This window comes from Cheilinus undulatus, linkage group 21 (genome assembly GCF_018320785.1).
Source record: "Cheilinus undulatus linkage group 21, ASM1832078v1, whole genome shotgun sequence".
NCBI lineage: Eukaryota > Metazoa > Chordata > Actinopteri > Labriformes > Labridae > Cheilinus > Cheilinus undulatus.
This window is the reverse complement of record NC_054885.1, coordinates 34,498,091-34,518,915: the sequence shown is the minus strand read 5'-3', so window position 1 is coordinate 34,518,915 and position 20,825 is coordinate 34,498,091. Positions and strand designations below refer to the sequence as shown.

General features: G+C 41.3%; 1 protein-coding gene across 3 annotated transcripts; it reads right to left on the bottom strand.

The window, feature by feature from the left end:
* Positions 1–114: 114 nt before the first annotated feature.
* Positions 115–20,766, bottom strand: LOC121529190 (testis-expressed protein 2-like). Of its 3 annotated transcripts, none has more exons than XM_041816929.1 (12): positions 20,362–20,766; positions 11,699–12,978; positions 10,409–10,609; positions 9,783–10,062; positions 7,483–7,670; positions 6,765–6,959; positions 5,493–5,592; positions 3,361–3,493; positions 3,121–3,258; positions 1,672–1,881; positions 1,461–1,581; positions 115–707 (listed from the first exon to the last, which is right to left on the bottom strand). In XM_041816929.1, the coding sequence occupies exons 2-12, from the start codon at positions 12,854–12,856 to the stop codon at positions 561–563; spliced, it is 2,871 nt and encodes a 956-aa protein (XP_041672863.1). In that variant the 5' UTR covers positions 12,857–12,978; positions 20,362–20,766; the 3' UTR covers positions 115–560. The 3 variants fall into 3 exon arrangements, with proteins under 3 accessions (XP_041672863.1, XP_041672865.1, XP_041672864.1); XM_041816931.1 differs by having other exon boundaries at positions 7,555–7,670; XM_041816930.1 differs by lacking the exon at positions 20,362–20,766 and adding an exon at positions 20,207–20,273.
* Between the last annotated feature and the right edge of the window lie 59 nt (positions 20,767–20,825).

Below are 20,825 nucleotides of genomic sequence, written 5' to 3'. Positions count from 1 at the left end.
TAACTGTATTTCTGTGTTGTAACTGCCTTAAAAGTAATTCTTATTGTAGTTCAAAATTCATTAAGATTGACAGTTTTGTACCAGTTTTTATTCACTGATGAATCCATGAGCATATTCACACTGTTAAGAAGTAACATGCACAAGGATGATTGGATAAATGTTCCTTTTTTAAGTCTCCAGTTGATTCAAGCTTAAAGCCCTTAATCAGATTGGTAAAAAAAAGATGGATGGATGCATTCTTTTAAAACAGTTCCATGTGGAGGAAAGAAATCCAGTTTTAAAGTCTTGTACCTTCAATCAATGTCAGAATTTAAGCTCCACTTTTAAAATCCATCTGATAATCTGTTCTGTTTCCCTCATATCCACAGCAGGGGGCACTGTAGCACCACTCGTAGCCATGACGTCTCTTCTTTACTTCTTTTAGAAGGCGTCTGTCCTGCAGTTTTTCCTCTGAGCACAGGCACAGAGCTGGTCCCTGGCTGCAGCAGCCTCCGAATCCATTAGAGAGCAAGGCAATAGCTGCACAACACCTGCTTACATCACTTTAACGCCATCTGTGGTCACTCTGACAGGCACTCCTGGGACTCCATGGAGGACTGGTGGGATGAGGAGTGGATGGAGGACTGGTGGGACACAGGGGGGTTGTCCAGGCCGGATGTCATCAGAGGCAGATATAGATCGTCCATGTTGGGCATGACAAAAACTTTCTGTTATGGGGAAAAAGGTAGAAACACTTATTGGAATTAAAATGCATAAATAATTAATAAACATATAAATAATATATGAGCAGAGTTTTTTCACATCCTGCACTGGTAAGAACAAGCTTTAGCTTCTGGCAGATGTTTGAGTCGTCAAATGTACAGTGAAGCGTTCTGAAAACTCATTCATGCCCACCACAATGAAACGTTTCAACAGCTGCTTCTATAGCTGTAATAGTCGTGCATGAGTGTCACAGTGTTTTCATCATTTCCACTTAGTTATGTTGTGCAACATAAGTTTTCTGCAATGCATGGTTGGGATATACAGCCTGATGGTCACTCTGACTGAGCTCCAGAGATTCTGTATGGAGATGGGATAAAGCTCCAGAAGGACAAACACCCCTCCTCAGTGCATAAAAACTCCACTTTCATGTGCTTTGCACTGAGAGAGGATTCTGTCCAGCCACTCTGCCATAAAGCCCAGATCAGCGGAGGGCTGCACTACAAAACACATTTATAAATATCATCAGAAAGACCTTTTCAGGTCATCAGTTGCATGTATTAATTTTTGCATGGCCTCAAACCACCAGGGGTTTTTAAATTACGTCTTAATCAGCCTTGAACATGTCATATTAGAAAGCTCAGTGTGAGTCTTGGCTTGATGAGTGTGTGTGCATCTGCTGATAAGACTTGGAGGGATACTTATCCAGCTGATGAACAAATTAAAAGCAATGATTCAAACTGTTTCACTGAAGGACTCACCTGGAACTCACACTGCAGTTTCTTCTCGATCCACTCAGTGACATGGGTGAAGGTGACTTCTCTCTCCCCGAGCGTCGGACGAACATGGAGGTCTAACCTTGGAGGGACTCGGAAACTGTACCTGAAGGCAGAGAATGAGTGAAAAAGACTACATGAGAAAGATAGCACTTTGATTTAGTGTTATGAAATGACAAAGAGAGAACTTCAGTACCATATCCTGTCAGTTGGAGGAGGTGGGATGTTGACTGCCAGAGTCCCAGAGAGCTCCAGGACCTCGACGCTGAGCATCAGAGGCATGTTGGACACTTCAGCTATCTTCTTCTTGATGTACTCGTTCTCTGTGGCTTTTTGGAAGTATTTGGACTTTGCTATTTTGTCCACAAATCTTAAAATCTTCCTGCCTGTGCTGCCACCAGTGTGCCTGGGAAGGAGACGGACACAAATACTATAAGAGACTGGAGAGGATTTGACAAAAAGAGCTCAAGAAGTTTGGTGTGAGAGTCTAAACTGGGAGCAAAGAGACTTCAAAAACGACTCAAAAACGATTGAGGTTGGCAGACATTTTTATATACAGCATTGCTAATAAATGCCATTACTACAGGAAATACAGTGGACTTTTGAGAACAACAGCAACAGCAAATTTGACATTATTCAAACCCAGTCCATGGATCTTTATAGGTGTAATCTTGTTTTTAGACTAAAGATTTGACTGGATTTAGATTGTGTTGACTTATTTTGATGCAGCAGGACTGTTTTTGATGAAGTATTATGACCAGGAGAGTTCTTGAGAGCTTTGAATGGTGAGCTGTGTCACCTTTATTATTGTTTGTTTTGTTTTTAGGCTGACAAATGCATTAATTGTGGCTGCTGGGGTGAGAGGGGTTTTGCTACAGATTGTATACTGTTCATCTAAGATGACATCTATTTCAGAATAGAAAAACATGCTAAAACTTTTGAAATAAAATCAGATTAAACTTCTGTTTAGGGTTAGGGTAAGAGATGAGGTTTGAAATAGGATACTGAAAATTGAAAGTCAAGAATGACATACAAAACTGCAGTTAACAGTCTGAATACATGGATAAAAAGCTTGTTCTCCATGAAAACATACTAAAGCAGTAAATGTAGCTAATGTAGCTACATTAGCTGCATAAGCTATGTGTAGCTTACATAGCTAAAGCTAAGTTCACAAAGTGGCTACTTAAGCTAATGTAGCTGTGTTGTCTGCGTGGCTATGTTTTCTAAAGCTCACATTACTAAAACTAACCTGGCTACACTGGTTTATGTAGTCAAACTAGTTATGTAGCAAATGTAGCTATGTGAGCTTTAGCTAAAGACAAGCAGTGTTACTATTATCTATCAGTGTATTTTCCAGAGGTGAGCAGTTTCCAGCTGATGACCTGCCATGGTTATCTTAACTACAGTGAGCAAAAAAGAACAAAACAGAACAAGACTAATGGGACTGAAAAGTTGAATCTGTTAATTTTGGGCCTAATGTGATGATGTTGACAGCCCTAGACAAAGAAAATGCTTCTGTAACACTTTTATTTTCCGAGTCCTACCACAGATGCAGCATACTCAGAAAAGATGTGCAGTTTGTGAGCTGTGATTCACGTTTTATTTAGTATTCATGTTGGGAACTGGCAGTTAGTTAGTTGTTTACCCCTCAGCTGCTACAGATGTGCTTTTGTCTCCCTGAGACCCCTGCGTCTCAGACAGAGGGACCTCCTCTTCATCAGACGAGCCCGCGCTGGAGGACTCTTCATCACTATCGGCCAGAATACACAGCCTGGGCTTAGAGCTGAAACACAACAGGAAGTTTCTTTTAATGCAAACTTCTGATTATAAAAAGGATCTTTCTCTTTGCAGCTGTTGAGGATTTTCAAACTTAGATAGCTCTTACCCAACTTGCTGCATCTCTGGTACACTGTGAGCTTCGTCCTCGCCATCTTTACCCAGCTTACACAGATTCATCTTAGTCTCCAGGGTCATCTGGAGGCAGCCTGTGTAGACCAGCTCCAGCTCTAACCACAAACCTGGAGACAAAGGGGAGAAGAGATTAAAAAAGGTCAGGCTTCAGATCTAATTAATCTGTGATCTACAGCCAGAGTTTGATTAGGAGCTTGAAACAGCATTGACTTTGGGTCTGACTCATGGGATGAAAGTAGGGAAGCTCAGGCATGTCGTCGTAGGTTGAGCTAAGTCAAGTCAAGAGGATTGCAAATCCCTCAGGGAGGAGACAATGGAAAGCTTTTAGAGCGGGCATGACAAACTCTTTAATGAAACAAATGGGATCATGGGCTGAGCTGACCGAACGGAGGTGGCTGAGAGAGGAGAGCTCAGGGAGGACTGTTGTGTAAACCTTGTTTGTAGTCTTTACCACATATGCTGTGACACAAGGAAAGGCTAACAAATCAATTAAACTGTGATTGTGGCAGTGGAGTAGATCTTAAGTGAGGAAGTCACCAAAGAATATAGTTTAAACTAAGTGAATCTCTTTATAAAGCATTACAGAAATCATCATAGCTATGAAGGATTTAAGCCCAAATGATGGAGGTGTCAACTTTAATGGGTTACGGAATAAATGCTGGCATCCCTAATTTAGAGAAATATTATTATAGCATTTATATGCTGGAAAATGGGCTTTGACTCAGCCAATCCGAACATTCACTTTGTTGTCTTTGACCCTTTAAAGCTTCTTGTATCATATTTGATACACAGTTTTATGAGACGTCTTTCTAATCAACATGATCAATAATTTCCTTAAAAACCTTTTGTATACAATCGGATAAATGATAAAAGTGCCCTCCAGTGGATTATCAGTAGCAAAAATATTACCTAATGTATCAAATATGATACATAAAATATATATGTGAAATTTTATGGAAATTTTTCTTTTGTTGGATTTCAGTAGAGGGTTCAATAAACATCTCAGTTCCAAAAAACTGATTTTTCTGGCTATTATTTGAGGTAACAAGCTCTAAAGGGTTAAACTATTTCTGTGTATCTTTTGCTGTTGGCTTTTGGTGCTAAGTAGATCTAGTGATGCTGGACAATTCTCTTGCAGACTTAATCAGATTTTTCACCAGGATTCTGCTATATTTTGCCACATTTATTTACTCTCTACCTTTACAAGCCTCCCAGGGCTGAGAAGCATCCCCACAGCATGATGCTGCCACCTTCGTGCCTCACAGTGGGGATGGTAAACTTCCTTCCACTTGGCCATGATGTTTCCCACGTGCCTTTTGGAGAACTCTAGTTAAGATTTAATGAGTTTTCTTCAACAGTGTCTTTCTCTTTGCCACTCTGAGCTTGCCAGCTCTGACTGGTGAAGAACCCGGCCAAAAGTTGTCTGCAGAGTCTCTCCCATCTCAGCTGCTGAAGCTTGGAACTCCTTCAGAGTAGTTATAGGTATCTTGGTGGCCTTTCTCACTAGTCTCCTTATTGCATGCTCGCTCAGTTAGTGAGGACGGCCTGATCTAAGCAGATTTACACATGTGCCATGTTCCTACCATGTCTTCATGATGGATTTAACTGAACTCTGGGGTATGTTCAGTGCCTGAGTTGCTTGGAGTGTTCTTTTATCTTCATGGTGCAATGGTAGCCAGGCATACGGACTAACCAGTGTCTGGACCTTTTACATATTTTTATTTGATTGACATTACTTTGTAAGCATCTGTTTACAATTTGACAAAAAAAAGATTTTTTGTGACATTTGTTGTCAAATAAAGCCAAATTATATGGGCCATGATTGATTCATAAAATGAATAAAAGAGTAGAACATCCAAGAGGGTTAATATTTTTGAAGACAATGTATATTTTTAGTTCCTAAAAAATTAGAAAATACACAGAAATATGGATAAAATTAAAGCAAAGTAAGAAAAGAAATCTCCACCTACATCCATGTTTTGAATGTAAAAGCATAAATAAGCCATCAGGGATGTACTGTCATCCACTGTCATTGAGGCAGACATCCCTCATATATAAATAATGAGTTTTTGTGACCCAACACTTCACATCAGTACATAACTATACCTCTTTGGTCCAGAGTTGGTTTTGATGTGCTGAGGACTTGAGGTAGACAAGTGCCCATGTCCAGGTCAGCCAGAGTCAGCTCATTCATGAAATACGGCAACTACAATGACAAACAGCAACTTTAATTAGGAAACAAGCTGTGCTCATGAGGTTAAAAAAACCCTGAATTTAATACTTGTCCCACAGGCGAATACTTCAAAAAAAGAAAGCATGAGTGTGTTTGTGGAGGACAGAGAAGTAAGACAGAAGAGTAAAAACAATGGCATGTCAAAGAGAAGTGCAGGAAATGAGTAATGGGGCGCTGCGGTGCTATCAGCGCTGCTCTCTCCTCTACCACCTCCCGCCTTAGGAACACAAGAGAGTGCATTATCAGCAGACTCTCAAACACATGTACAGGAAACAGAGCTGCAGCGCTGATGCTCAAAACGTCCCGCCTTTTGACCTTGTGCTCAAACCGCTGCTGATTTTTCCATCATCCTGTCATGACAGTGACAGCTTGTGGAGGTGTGACCTAGAGTACGTGCACTGCTGTAAGGCAACACCATTTCTCAGTTTGACACTGATGATGATGCTGATGAAGGTGGCAATATGAAAAGATGGAGATGAAGATAAAAAGTGCAACTAAGAGCATCAATCACAGGCTTAATATGCTTAATTCTGTAAAGGTATACAACATAACTCTAATATATTTAATATAACTGAAGGCCTGTTTGCTGTCAGCCCTGTTGAATCCAGATATTCCTTAAACAGAACCTGTCTGACAAAGTGAAATAGGCAAAAGATCTCAAAAAGCAACACATCATGGCACCATCTAACAAAAGTCAAGAACAGATGAAAAACAAAGTCATTGACATTAATCAGTCTGGTAAAGGGTTAAAAAGCAATTTCTAAGGCTTTCAGACTCTAGTAAACCATGGTGAGAGCCATTATCAACAAGTGGGGAAAACTTGGAACAGTGGTGAACCTTCTAAGGAGTGGCCGTCCTACCAAAATGACTCCAAGAGCACATTGATGACTCATCCAGGAGGTCACATAAGAACCCAAAACAACATCTGAGGACCTGCAGGCCTCAGTTAAGTTAAGGTCAGTGTTCCCATGGCAACCATGGGAGAGTTCCAAGACCAAAACCACTAAGATAAAGGCTTGTCTTATATTTGACTAAAAACATCCTGATTACCCCCAAGACTTTTGGGAAAATATTCTGTGGACTGAGGAGAAAAAAGTTAAACCTTTTGGAGGGTTTGCGTCCCATTATATCTGGATTAGCCTCACCTTTATCTTGCTGAGTTTCTTCTGGATCTTGTGCGCCACCTGATCCGTCCAGTACTTCTCACGGAGAAAGTCCCAGAAGATCCGCCCCACTAGGGAGTTCACCCAGGTGGGCTGGGCTTCTGCAATGCTTCCCCCAGCTCCTGAACCTGCACTGGGATCATCCCCATCTTGGCTCCCAGATCCATGCTCTTCAAGCTGAAGTGGTTAAAACATAAAACACATGTCATACACCCTTAAACAGACATTTAATTGGTACATCTGTCTAATAGAGCAGATTTGCATGATAAAAATCACTGCCATTACTGTGCTAAATGATCACAAGCCTTATGGACAAACTGAATCAGTGTCTACTTCCTCTAAACATGAGACAGTCTCTAGGTGGTGTGATGATCCAGAATTAGCAGCTCATTACGTATACTGCAGATGTATCACACTCACTTTCTATTAATATCCTTCCCAGCAGGTGATATTTGATACTTGTGTATATCGACATCTGGTATGGTAAGCATGGCTGTGTTTCGCTGAGCCAGCATCAAAGCAGAACAACGAAACAGCAGCTGATATTGATCTGATATCGAGAGTCATGGAGAGTATTAATACAGCATGCAGCGGGTAAATAGAGCAGAAGCAAAGCTTTTACATCTGATAACAATGGAAAAGAGTGCTGTAAAAACTCAATACTGGACTTAAAAGCTTAATAAAAGTGATATTCATTAACCTTCCTGTGCATTGTGGGGCTTCCCTTGTTGCTGCTGCAGGGGCTAAGGATGGGGTTTGAGCTTTGGGCTACCATCAGCTGAGTCATGTAGTTACTGTAGTCCAAAAGGGTTCTGGTTTTCAAAGGTCCAGGTGGGTCATGGGGCTCCTCTGTGCCTTCTTTGACAGGTTCTCCCCCTGACTGGGCTTCTGTGTGAACGATTAAAAGAAAAAGAGAGAGATTTAGCAAGAGATAAACTTTCATACAGTGATTGATCGTGAATTAAAGCTTGATTTATTGACTTGTTGATGTATGACAAAGCCAAAGATCTCAGGAGTAGCAAGGCCTTATCTGCTCAGAAGTGATCAAAATTAGGTTTGCAGTTATCAACTACTACCGTGATAAAATACTTAAGGTTTAAATGATGGTGTTTTAGCAAGAAAAAAGGTATAGACCAATTTCGTCATGTTTTTATAAATCAAACAAATCATTTTTCATGTGGGTCATGGGGAGTTCAGCCCATCTCTCTATCTGAGATTGCCACAGCATTGCCAGGGTGGACCAGGGGCTTATTGATCAGGGCCTTGAACTGGTTGGAGATGGAGATGTGTGGGGGTGCTGAGGATCTCCATAGACCTTGGTACAACCACCAGCTGGGCTGAACAAACTTTGACCAGGTCAGCTACACCAGCTTGGGAGTGGAGCTGTGAACCGGGGACGCCATGACCCCAGCTTCCAAGCCAATCACAAGATCACCTGACTGATCCACAGGTCGCTCATCCCACCTTAGAGTCGGAGATAATTCACTGACTTTGACTGCAGAGCCCTCGTGGGAACCCAGCCCACTACCAGGATACAGTGAAGCACCCCACAGGAGAATGGCTACAGAGGCCAAGACCAGCTGCATTACCAGGGCGGAGGGTGATCGATCCACTGAAGCACCAACAATTGGCTCGCCTGCACTGGCGATCGGCTCATCCTTTTGCTGCATCTCTCCCTTTGGGTGGTGGATATTCTCCTGCAACTGTGAGTTTTGATGATCACAGTCCACACATCGCCATTTAAGGTTACTTCCAATTCCAAAGTAAAACCTTCCACTCATGTTGCTCTTCCTGGTTGTGGTGGCATCTGTTACTAGCCGTAGATGTCAAACAGACTAGGATTAATTGATTGTAATGTTTAATGTCTAAAATCTTTGAATCTGATAAATAAAGACATTATAAAAGAGCAATGTAAAACGTTTTTGTGCAAATGATGGTTCAAAACTGGTCAAAAATGACAGATTTTTGCAGAGGTAGTAACTGTCAGCAGACATCATGGACAAACTGTAAGTTAACCAGGGGTTTTTGACTGGGAAAAATACTGAGTAACAAACTGCTAGTTGACCTAATAAAAAAACAGAGGAATATCTGGATGTTAGCAAGAAAAAAATCAGTAATAAACTGCTAGTTAACCAAGGAACAAATAAGCAATAGCTGTGAGTTAACCAGGTCACATCTGAGTTATTAACTCCTCGTTAACCAAGGAATGAATGAGTAACTAACTCTGAGGTCACCAGAGAGCGAAAAAGAAACTGTTAGTCCTACATTCAATTGTCATTGTTACTAGTTTAGAAAAAACGTAAAAATACAAGTATACAATCTACGTGATAACACGTAGATTGTAAGAAACTCCTTCAGTTTTTTGGTTAGTCAATTCATTACTTAGTTGATACACTGTTAGACAAGCTACTCAAAATTTTGTATAGTTTTTAGGGAACAAATGATAACCCAACAACTATTTGGCCATGAGTCAACTCTTTTTGGTGACTTCTTATCACATTCAATAAAATAAATGAAGCCTAGTTTATGCAAGACAGGGTAGTCGTACCCCCAGCTGACGGCCAGCTGATCCCAATTATCACCTCCCAGATCCCACAGCTAATCACAGCTCTTCAGCCGTCCCTGCTTGCATTGATGCTGATACACCACACTGCCTCTGCTGCTAGTAGAGCTTAACCTCCTCCACCCCAGCCTCCTCCTTCATAGCACAAATTTGTTGCACCCTCGTTAAGATTCATGCTACTATGGATTAATTGCTTCTGAACTATTTGTTTTGAATTCAGTACACATTCTCATTAATGTGTCTAACCAGATAGGGTTTTTTCTAGCTATGCGCTCCCTGGAAAGTCAAAGCATGCTGCTTGACTAACCCAGGGAGCATCTTTTCAGCAGAGCCTTCTCTGACAAGTAAAACTGTATATCCATTTTGCAATAAAATGGTTGAATATACGGCAAGTGTTCCTGATTGAACTTATTACTTTTGGCTGAGCATCTTCTCACCTGTGTTCTCCTCCCCGCTGACACCGCTCTTGGCTGCAGCTCGGGATACATAAACGAAGTGCTGAAACCATTCCTCCTTCTCTCTTCCTGTACGGCCAAACAGATACAGAGTAACAGGAAGCTGCTGGTCCAGGAGTGAATGTTTCTCTGTCCTGTCTTCCTCCTCCTGTCCTTCAACTATACTCTCTTCTCCCGACTCTCCCTCTGCTAGAGCGATGCAGATTGGGTATTTCTTGTTCCACACTCTCTTGCGGGCCAGGCCAGGTGGCAACAGAGACACCTGGTAACAAAGAAATGATATATACATTTTCTTTAAGAATACTGTCTGTCTATGAGGTCAGGCGGCAGAAATCCCTTTGTCTTTAAAGGTTATTCTGCCACTCTATTGGAAGTTAATGCACCAATGTACACCTGGGACAACAACGGGGTCAAATTTATTCATCACATCATCACTTTAACAGCTCTCCCTCTGGTCTTTCGCCTACGTGTTAGATGACAGTAGGGGTGCAGAGAGATGAGAGTTCAGGTGAGAGTTCACCTTGTCTCTCTTCTACTCCCCTCTGAGGGACATGTCTGCTCCTCTGGGATGAGGAAACAAGCGTATTTTTCTGCACAAATGCACTGACCTTACTGTTAGCCAGCTGGTAAGTGCGAGTTTGCGAGAATGCAGCCTCATGGGACAACTCGTCAAACCCGGCCCACCTGGGGATGTTAACTCGGGGGTATGCAAGACGTAACCGGCTCCCCTCCAAGGTGACAAAGACTGAGTGGAGTGAAGACGGATGGAAAGTCTCAGGGTCATAGCTGTGGGTTTCATTCATCCAGCCCTGGAAACAAAAAGTATAATGAGGGTTAAATCTCAGAAACATCACAAGTAAAATTTGTTTCATTTAGAAGTTACCTTTAAAACTGCACTTTATTAAGTGTTTATTCATCAGAATATATTTTCGCTGAATCTCTACTAAATTTGCAGCAAGACGTGCAAACTACGACAAACCAGCTCAGCAGGAGGGGAAACACGAGACAAGGCAGAATACATCTGTCTCATTTAACACTGTGGGAGAGCCTGCTGCTGGAAATGGCTCCATCCTCTACCTTCTATGAACCTGCTGACTGTGCAGTTATGGAGCCAGAGGGCCAGCTCTAATCTCTTAGCATAACATTAAAATTTGCCCTGAAAAAGTTATTATCAAATTAACCTGCTCTTTATGCTTGATCTGCTCTGAGTGTGGACTTTCATAGTCAAAATGAATCCATACAGCACAAATTATAGTGATATTGTAGTGCTCTCCAGTGCCTCACATGGCTGCTGTTGTTCTCTGATTTTTCCATCTTATCCTGCAAAAAGCATGAGTGTTATTTCCATACAGCCAAATCAGTATCAGGAAGTGCTGTGGTTAGAGCAACGCTAACCTGAATAAGCAATACCAGCAGCTCCGTGAAACACTAAGAAACACACATGGAAGCATGACACCTGGAAGGTAGTGTCATGCAAATATGCCGGTGTAATGGCCACTAAATGCTGGCAGAAGTACATAGTGGAGTCAACCACATCCATTTAGGTTGTAATTTCACCGTCAGAGTTAGTGTCTTGGAAAACTAGTCTATTTAACCCTATTCTAGCAAAGCATTGTAAGTTACTGTTTGCAAATATTGCATAGTCTTACTTTGTGCAAATATGACTCAGACAAAATCCTTCAATGCAATTTAGTCCCATTTTAGTCATTTCTACCTTTTTTAGTTTTAGTCTAGTTTTAGTTGATGAAAACTCAAAACATTTTAGTCTAGCCCATAAAATGTCCTGACATTTTAGCCTTAACTTTTAGTCCAAGCAGAGTCTCATTGTCTCTCTAGCAGGTTTGTAATGCTGGCCTTTCTAGTGTTAAGCACTCTCTCTTCTTCACATGCATCTTTACCTCTAGAAACTCCTGACTTGTCAGCTCTCCATCCAGGGGATCCACGTCGAGATGTCTGGCTTTGCTCCACAGAGAGTCCCTGTCTCTTCTGGTAGATGAGCGTCTAGGGGCGAACATGTAAACCATCACTAGGCCCAAGATGAAGCCACAGGCGACCCCAACAGACAGACCTGTCACATATGAAGGCAGGGGCAGCACAAAGAAACCATAAGCTAGAAGACCAACAGGGAGAAGCCAGTGGAAAGGGAACGACGGGCTGGGAAAGGAAACTTTAGATCCAGTGTAAGCTTTATGATGAGTGCCTTTGGATCCATTCTGCAGCTCCACCACTTGAATCATGTCCTTAAAGGTCTGAATTTCTAACGCGCTGTCTTTGTAGTGTGCTTGCTGTTCTGCAGGGACGGAGGATTTCATTAATGAGCCTTGTTGGAGTCTTCTTAAAGGCGAGTCACACAGACTTTCAGTTCTTCTCCGGCACTTTAGCTCCATGTCTTCACAACTGCCCTGGAAAACCTGTGAGTCTCCAGCTCTGCCTTGCTTTGGGCTGCTGGAGCTTTCGTCCCCCATGATCTTACTCAGCATGCTCAGAGGATCCTGCATGGCTTCAGAAAACTTCCTCCGTGTGTCCTCCAGCTCTGCGATCAGCGAGCTTCCGCGGGGTTCAGCAGAAGGAATGCTGCCCGGTGAAGGAGGAGACTCCCAGACTTCATCCTCACTCTGTTCTCCTTCAGGTTTAGCCTCTGGGATTCTTGGATGAGTAATGTGCTTCCTGGGATGCAAATGCAGCTTGGAGTCTGACTTGGAGAGGTTGACCTCTGGCTCAACACGGCGAGAAATCTCCGTGCTCAGCGACTTGACCAAGCTGAGCAGAGGTTTGCTCCGTATTGACCCGCTTTCGCTGGGCTCTAGATCTGTAGAGGAGGACTTGACGAGGTTGCTGGAGATGTGTATATCTGCAGAGAGATCAGCCAGAGAGCCTGGGGATGAGGGGGAGTGAGGCAGGAGAGGGTGAGAGCGATGGCCTTGGCTCAGATCTAATTCCATCCCCAGGGTGAGGTCAGGTTGGCTCTCTCTGCCCTTTGGCTTATCTTTGGAAAAGGCCACAATGGGACCTTCATCGTGGCGGTTCAGGCTGAAGATGAGATTGCTCTCCTCCATGCTGGCTGGAAGAAGTGGTCAACCCAGTGGAGCAGCCATCTCTGAGGGCAGTTTCTGAGGCACTGGCACTCGTAGATTGGTAACATCCTGCATGGTTAACTTGACGTACATTGTATTGGATGCTGGAAAGAAGGGGTGAGAAAAGGAAATGCATTAAAACACTGTGATTTTAAACAGCAACAACTGGCCCCAATTAACCAATATCTTCCTAAGGATTTTCTTCAGTTTGTTTTTCAGAAAGTTTCTAAGAGAAACCTGTGTTCTTAAAGGAACACATTATGCAAAATACACTTTTTCAGGCTTTTCTAACAAAAATATGTGCCCCTGGCCTGCCCACCCCCACCCTCCACCTTTCAGAAAATGTATGCTGAATTAAGCCGTTCTCAGATTTCCCCCTCATGATGTCATGTGGGGATTTAGCCCCACCCCCAGGCTTGGTTGACCCTCCCCGCTTGGAAGAAGTTCCACCCTCTCCTGATGCTTCTCTCAGCTGCCAGCTAAGAGGAACATCAGGAAAGCCAAATCCATTTCCCGAGAGGGGCGGGGTCATGGGTGGAGTCAGACAGCTCAGTAACATTTAAAGCCACAGACATAGAAACAGCTCGTTCTGAGCAGGGCTGAAACAGAGTTTTTCAGACATGCAAAAATCCAATACTGCAGTGACTTTTCTGCAACAAACTTCACAGGCATGTTTTGGGGACCTCTGAGACCAAAATAAGCTTGTCTTAAAGCAGTAAAATATGTTCCCTTTAAGCTGATGAATGCTATGTGCTAGTAAGCTGAGTCATGTGCAGAGAAATACCTTTTTGCTGTTCATATATGGGCATGAGAGGGGCAGTGTGCAAACACAGAAGGCACAATGTCAGTAAATATAAATAAACTGTAAAAAGCATCACAACACTTCACAATACTTCAACATTTTTATCGTTCTTATAGCGCCATTCTTTTTTTATGACATGAGTGCTGATGAGTGCAAAATGAAACATCTCATCCTTTTAAATCAGCACTCAAATATGGGTAAGATTGCTTTGGAATGTTCTTAGATGATTCTCTTTGCTAAGAACAAATATCTTCTTTAAAACTGTGTAAGAGGGTTTAAGAACAAATTTATTCTAAAGGACAGAAGGGGAATGTTGTCTAGCAACTTTGCAGCAGCACAAGAACTAGCTGTATCACTGTAACTTAACTAATTACAATACCTTAATACATTTAATGTTACTTTACAAAAACCCCAACCCCCCTTTCATCAGTATGGGAAGCTATTTGATTGAGTTGAAACAGATGACTTCCTTTTAAAGGAGTATTACTCTGATAATGGAGTCTCCCAGCTTGTTTCAATAGGCATACAACAAGCCTTAGGATATATTGGCCCACAAAGGCTATAGTGGATGTGTTTCTTCACTGGCCAGGGAATTGAGGATGCAGTTGTCTGCATTTGAAGGAATTTTATTTTTTTAAGATGTCATATTATGCCTGTATTGACAGAGGAGGACAGTGGACAGAATCAGAATCAGGGACGAGGGAGCTGGGGACAGACATACAGGAAAGTGCCACAGGCTGGATTAGAAACCCAGGCTGACTGCATATATGGGGCACACCTTGAACCACCAGCACCCCAGCATTGAAGTAATTTTAACTCAGAGAGGATGATGAGGCAATTTTGCAACTTTTTTGGTCTTCTTTTTGTTATTTTGACTGTGTTAATACTAACAACAAAAATTTAGGAGGTACATTTTATAACAGATTTATAAAATCAATATCAGGACCTGTAATATCAGACATTCCCCTATTTGACATGAGGGATATTGCATGTTTTTTTTCTGATTTCCTATAAGATTACTATTACACCATTTATTAAAATCTTTGAATAAAAAATAATGCTTAAAAATATAGTTTGTGCTCATTATTAACACAGTCAAGGCTGTGATAATGCCCTTCAAAGAAATCAAATTTGCATGATGTAGAATGATTTTTTACTTAAACTGGCAATGAAAGGGTTAAATTGTTTTTAAAAAAATGAATGTTTGATATTTATTATCAAGTCTGATCTTGATTAAAAATGAATGCAAAAATTGTATTGATGCATTTGTTTATAGCCCACTAGAGTCTACCACTGATAAATTACACTTGGAAGTACGCCATGTGCTTTTTTATACTGGGAACAAAAATATTCATGTCACAGCAAGCTTTTCAAAAGAAATATATTAAAGTTATTCTAACCTGGACTGACAGCATAAGATTTTACATTTAGCTGCTTTTTACCTGCTCTGACCTTCTTATTCCTGTCCTCTCTGCCTTTATCTATTTTTCTTTCCCCTTTCACCTCTTCACCTTTCTTTAATCCTCTCTGCTTCATCCTTTTTAAATATCTTCTGCAGAGATGCAGGAGAAACTGTGTGTTTGACTGTCGGTTCACAGAAAGTGCTTTGTTTCTGGAATCATCTGTGGAGTCGTTAGCACACAGACTTTAATCCCAGAGTCAAAGCTAATCCCAAATTAGAGGCAAGGATCCAGTTCATTAGCTGTGATCCCTCTGGGTTGTTTGCCTTATTGACAAATTTCTCGTACCCACTGACCTGACTGTTTTTACCTAAAAATGGTGGAAATGTCTTCATCTGTGAAAATACCCACCGATGTAGACTCACATAATGAACATGCTGCTCTTTAACTTCATAAATCAGGTTTTTATGAGTCACATAAATCTCCAAGAAGCCTGTAAACTTCTTGTTTACAACTGAGACTCATTGACAAGTATCATTCATCCTGAATCACTGAGAGTTAACCGCTCGATACGACCCAGACTGATAGTGGATTAACGGTGATCCTCTGTATTTAAGAGGCTTTAACGACAGGAAATTAAGACACTTGGCTCATGAATTAAACCTGACGAATGGGTGATCAGAGTATCTCTATAGTCCAGATACAGTTATGTTCATTTTCCTGCATATTGTCACAGGTTTTCTGTCTGAACGCCTATAAAGCCTGAGTTTTATCTCAAAAATGTCATGGGAGATTTTCCTTAAACTGTGCATGAACTTCCATCTGACTCACTGATGCAAGGATTAGATTTTAGAGGTCAAAGGTAAAGGTCTTTGGGCCTCATATTCACTCATTGCTTTTGAAACAGATAACTCAAAGAATGGTTTTAGTAATTTGGAGGTTGAGGAAAAGATCACTATGAGACATTTTCTACTTTAGCAAAAAGAAATCATAGCATGCAAACAAAATATTCTAAGCAAAACTGTATTTATCTCATGCCTTTATACCACACAATAATCATCAAACTCATTGTTTCAAGATTAAATATGTCTGCAGGAACAAACACTACATGGACAAAAGTATTCAACCACTTGATAATGACACCAGCAGGGATTGTAATGACATTATATTCAAATACATGTACTTTAATATGGAGTTAGTCCCCCTTTTGCAGCTATAATAGCCTCCATTCTTCTTGGAAGGCTTTCTACAAGAGCCCATTCATTCTGTAGAGCATTTATGGGTCAGGCACTGATGCTGGATGAGAAGGCCTGCCACATAAACACAATTTCAGTTCATCCTAAAGGTGCTTGATGGGGTTGAGATCAGGGCTCTGTGTGGACCAGTCAAGTTCTTCCACACTGAACCCATCAACCCATGCCTTTATAGTCCTTTCTTTGTGCACTAGGGACACAGTCAGGCAGGTTCCCACGGCACCCGCCAAACCCAAACTTGCTAAACAGAGAATTGTGATTCTTCTCTCCAAAGAACAAGTTTCCACAGCTCCACAGTCCAGCATTGGCATACTTTACACCGCTCAATCCATCACTTGGCTTCCAACTTGGGGATGTGAGGCCTGCATGCAGCTGCTTGGTCATTCATGAAGCTCCTGCGACACAGTTTCTGTTCTTATAATACAAGTGGAATTTGGAACCTTTCTGATATGGAATCAACAGAGCGTCGGCAACTTTTACAAAGTCGTTGACCCTGCTCTGTGATTTGTACCTGGTCTTCTGCTATGTGGCTGCGTTTCTGTTGTTCCTAAACGCTTCCACTTTCTAATAATATCATTTAGATTTTACTGTGGAATATCCAGCTGGGATGAAATATCGAATGCAAAGCTTTCGGGTTCCTTGATTTATACACCTGTGGCAACAGATCTGATTGACACACATGAATTTAATAAGTAACAAATGTGGCCAAATACTTTTGTCTATATAGTGTACCCAACAATGATTTGCTTAATATGAAGATATTCTGAGGCTTTTGGGGGGGTTGGACCCTGCTGTTGGAGCCAGGAGTCGTCCCAGAGGACTTTTCGGGATAATCAAATTAATTGTAATGCATTTTTTATTCATTCTTGGCTTCTTATTTACATTTAAAATGCACATCATTAATAAAAGCGATTTTAGGCCTCATATTTGGTGCATAACTATTATCACAATAAAAACGACATCCCAAGTGATTGCCTGTCTTTGCTTAAACTAAAGTTAAAACCACTTAGAACCTAAAGAATACTTCGGAATTTTTATCAAACTAAACCACCAGTGAGGATGTTAGGAGACTAATTTCTATAGCTGCTTTAGCTGCTTTAAATGTCTTTTTATCTGATTAATTTCATTCAAAATTAAATAAATGGTGATTGCAGAGTCCCAGTGTATTGGGGACCAATTTTTTCACTTCTAAGCCTCAGCAGTAAAACATACAGTGCAAAGAATCTTAAGCTGTGTTTAGTTTCATTTCACAATCCCAGCATCCACTTTTCAAGGCTTCACATTTGTCACTTTACTCTCACATAATTTAACTTCTGACTGGCTCCTCAATATCTGTCCACTTGTCTGCACTCTGTAGGGAGAGGTATTCACTTTAGCACTGACCTGCTTGGCTGTTTGTCAGATTTCATTAACCAAAAGTGCTGCTCTGCTGCGACGGCCCTGCATTACCCCAAATCAATTTCTATTTCAGGGTCGATTTGGATCAATTCTTGCTGACAGGGAGAGGGAAACGTTAGCAGCCCGGTGGACTACGAGTCAGCAGGGACTGGGAATGAAATTCTGCAAGAGCAAGACAGAAGAGAAAACTGTCTGCCTCAAAACCCCTAAATCTTGGTCTATCCCATAGGGTGAAAATGAAGGAGATTCAGCAATCTAATTACCAGTAGAGGAGGAATTTCTAAATATAGATACTGTTAATGAAGGAGAAACATGTTTAAAAGTCTTTGATGGCTCCAGCTGGCTCTGTTTTGAATTTATGTCTGCCATATATGGGGAGAAACAGTAGAGAATAAGGCAGAAATTCACTCTGAGATAGAGATTCTCTAAACCAGTATTTGACTTTTTAAAGGCAGAATTGTCACATTGCAGCTACAACAGTAAACTTTCAATATCTGTGAGTTGGATGATTATGTTTTGTTGAATGAAGTCTAGCCAGTTGGTGCTAGAAGTCACCTGAGTGCTGTGAATGTGTCTCAAGTGATTGCAGTATAATGACACCTGTGTAATCAGTATTCCAAGCTACCAATACACCATGAAGACAAAAGAAAATGACATATTTATCTATCCATCCATGCAGATTTTGTAGATGGCAATCAAAGGTTTGGAAAAGCAGACTGGTGCATTTGCTCATGACGGGAAAGGTTTATTCAAGGGTTTATCAATGAGGATTAAAAGAGAAAGAAATGACGTGACCAGCTGAAAATCCCACTGTTATCCATGATGTCTCCATGAGATTGAATTCCTGCCTCTCTGCCCTCCATTTGGCCTCTATATCCTTTTTAATCAAGCACATGGGAACAGAAAGTAAACACTGTTTTATTCCTGAAATTATTTTTTACTTCTAAGAGATTATAACGTAACTGTCTACGGAGCCTGGCAGATATTGCTCTGCTAAAATACGGTGGCCCTGAAGGTCAACTGCATAAACATTTTACTGAAAAACAAATCACAAAACACTAGGGGCCCAGAACGTCTCAGACTTCCTGTTTCCTCCAGAACTCCTGAAATGCAGTTCTACATCTTTTCAGTCTCACATGAACGCCCTGGCATCTTAACCAACCACGCTAAGACAATGAAACAATCTATTTATACGAAGGAATGGTAGTGCTTCATGGCAAAATAGAGGTCATTTGAATAGGATTTCTTTAGCATAAAAAACAGAGGCACCATATCGATTGTATCCATGTTTAATTCTTGGGATATCCGCCAATGATGCCCTAAGGCAGGGTCATCAACTACATTTGTACCAGGGCCATCTTTTTCTTAAACAGGCACTTTGGGGGCAAAACATATTTTTGTTTAAATATTTTTATTTTCTTTCAAATGCATGTAATTTTTAGACTCAACAACAGTGAGATCAGTTCCTGTATCACAGCCGGCCACCAGGGGGCGATTGAGATATTTTAGCTGAATATTTCTTTGGCTGTCATGTTTTCTATCAGTGTGTTTAATTCTACTATGCTGTATAGTTGTAAGTGAAAACCCCAAATAGGAAAATTGCACTCCCAAAATATCAGTTTTCATCAAGAAAGAATTAACTAATAAATATGTGTTTACCATGCATTATATTTGCTAATAATAGCTGATAGGTGGATTTCTGAATCATGGGTGAAGCACAGTCATTCCTGATTAAATTGCTCTCATGCACAGTTGTTTTGGAGACGTTTTGATAGCTGTAAGGAGCCTGTAAAAATGAAAAGATACCCCAAATACCATAATATTTTTCCTCTGCACTTGTTTTGAATTTGATAATAATCTAGGGGCTGGATTGGAAGGTTTTGGGGGCCCGATGTGGCCCTTGGGCTGCTAATTCATGATCACTGCCCTAAGGCTTCAATTTAGATTTGCTTTATGAGGTCATGTTTTAATTTATCACTGTCCTCAATTTAAAACATGAAGTAGAACTGGGGAGGAGGCCATGGAGGTGGATAGTGCAGAGCTTAGTTTGGGCAGTTGATCTTGCAACCTAAAGCAGCCTCCATAAAATGACCAGTTAAAATGATAACAATAAAGAATTTCTCTGTCTTAGAAAATTTTATGAAACATTTCAGATACTGTAAGACCTCAATTTAAAAATATCTGACATAGGAATGGTGACTTTTAAAATTAATATTGATATTTCAGTGTAAAAATGCTACATATGCATTTTTCCTACAATCTGTTTAGTGTTTTATTACACGTTTTTTTGTTAAATTAAATAATTGTGTTTAGTAAAAGGTTTTGCAGTTGCCTGTCCGGGCCACCGTACTCTACCCTCGTTCTTAAACTACCAGTTGACACATTTGGCATCGTGACTGTCTGGGTTATCACATGGCCAGTGTTTCTAAAGCTTAATCTCATGCCATTAAACAATTACGCTTCCGTCTCTTTCACTTACAGACTGAGAGATCATCACCCGGTCATCAAATCGTCTCCTCAAACTTTTATGTTGTTCATTGAAAGAAGAGCAGTTGCTAGATTCATCACTGCATCGACAGTTTAAGGCTGCACAGTTTTGGAAATTAAGTCAATAAAAAGCAGGTGTTTGCTTACCTGATTCTTGCATGTTTGTGCAGCTGCTCCTCAGGAATCAGCGGCGGGTCTTTGTGCAGAACTGTGCTCCAGGCTCTGGCTGCAGTGCTCGGTCTGGATGCTGCAGAGAGCGCTGTGCTGCACCGGGGGACGCGCACCGTCCGCAGGCAGGCAGGCAGCAATAATTCATCCAACTTTGTCCAGACTGAATCAAAAACAGAAACTCAACGAGACAATTCAAAAATATTTCATCCACACTGACAGTTCACCTGAAATCCAAACGCGTCAGTGGCAACGTTTCTCGTCGCTGCATTGCTTCCGCTTCATGAGGCGTCAACTCAAGGCAGAATAATGTGATTATTGGTGTCCTGGCCGCAGACTGGACCAATCCTTAATCCAGATTAGGCTGTACAGGCCAACAGTTGACGGAGCAGCTCCTCCTCTCTGCAGCGTCAAAACACAGACTGAGCTCAACTCTGACACCG

Coding starts and splice junctions, on each gene's coding strand:
- LOC121529190 (XM_041816929.1), bottom strand. CDS start 12,856: ATGGAGGAGAGCAATCTCATCTTCAGCCTGAACCGCCACGATGAAGGT. Junction 1,882..3,120: donor ACATCTGTAGCAGCTGAGGG/GTAAACAACTAA, acceptor TCTCCTTCCCAG/GCACACTGGTGGCAGCACAG. Junction 1,582..1,671: donor CCTCCAACTGACAGGATATG/GTACTGAAGTTC, acceptor CTCTGCCTTCAG/GTACAGTTTCCGAGTCCCTC.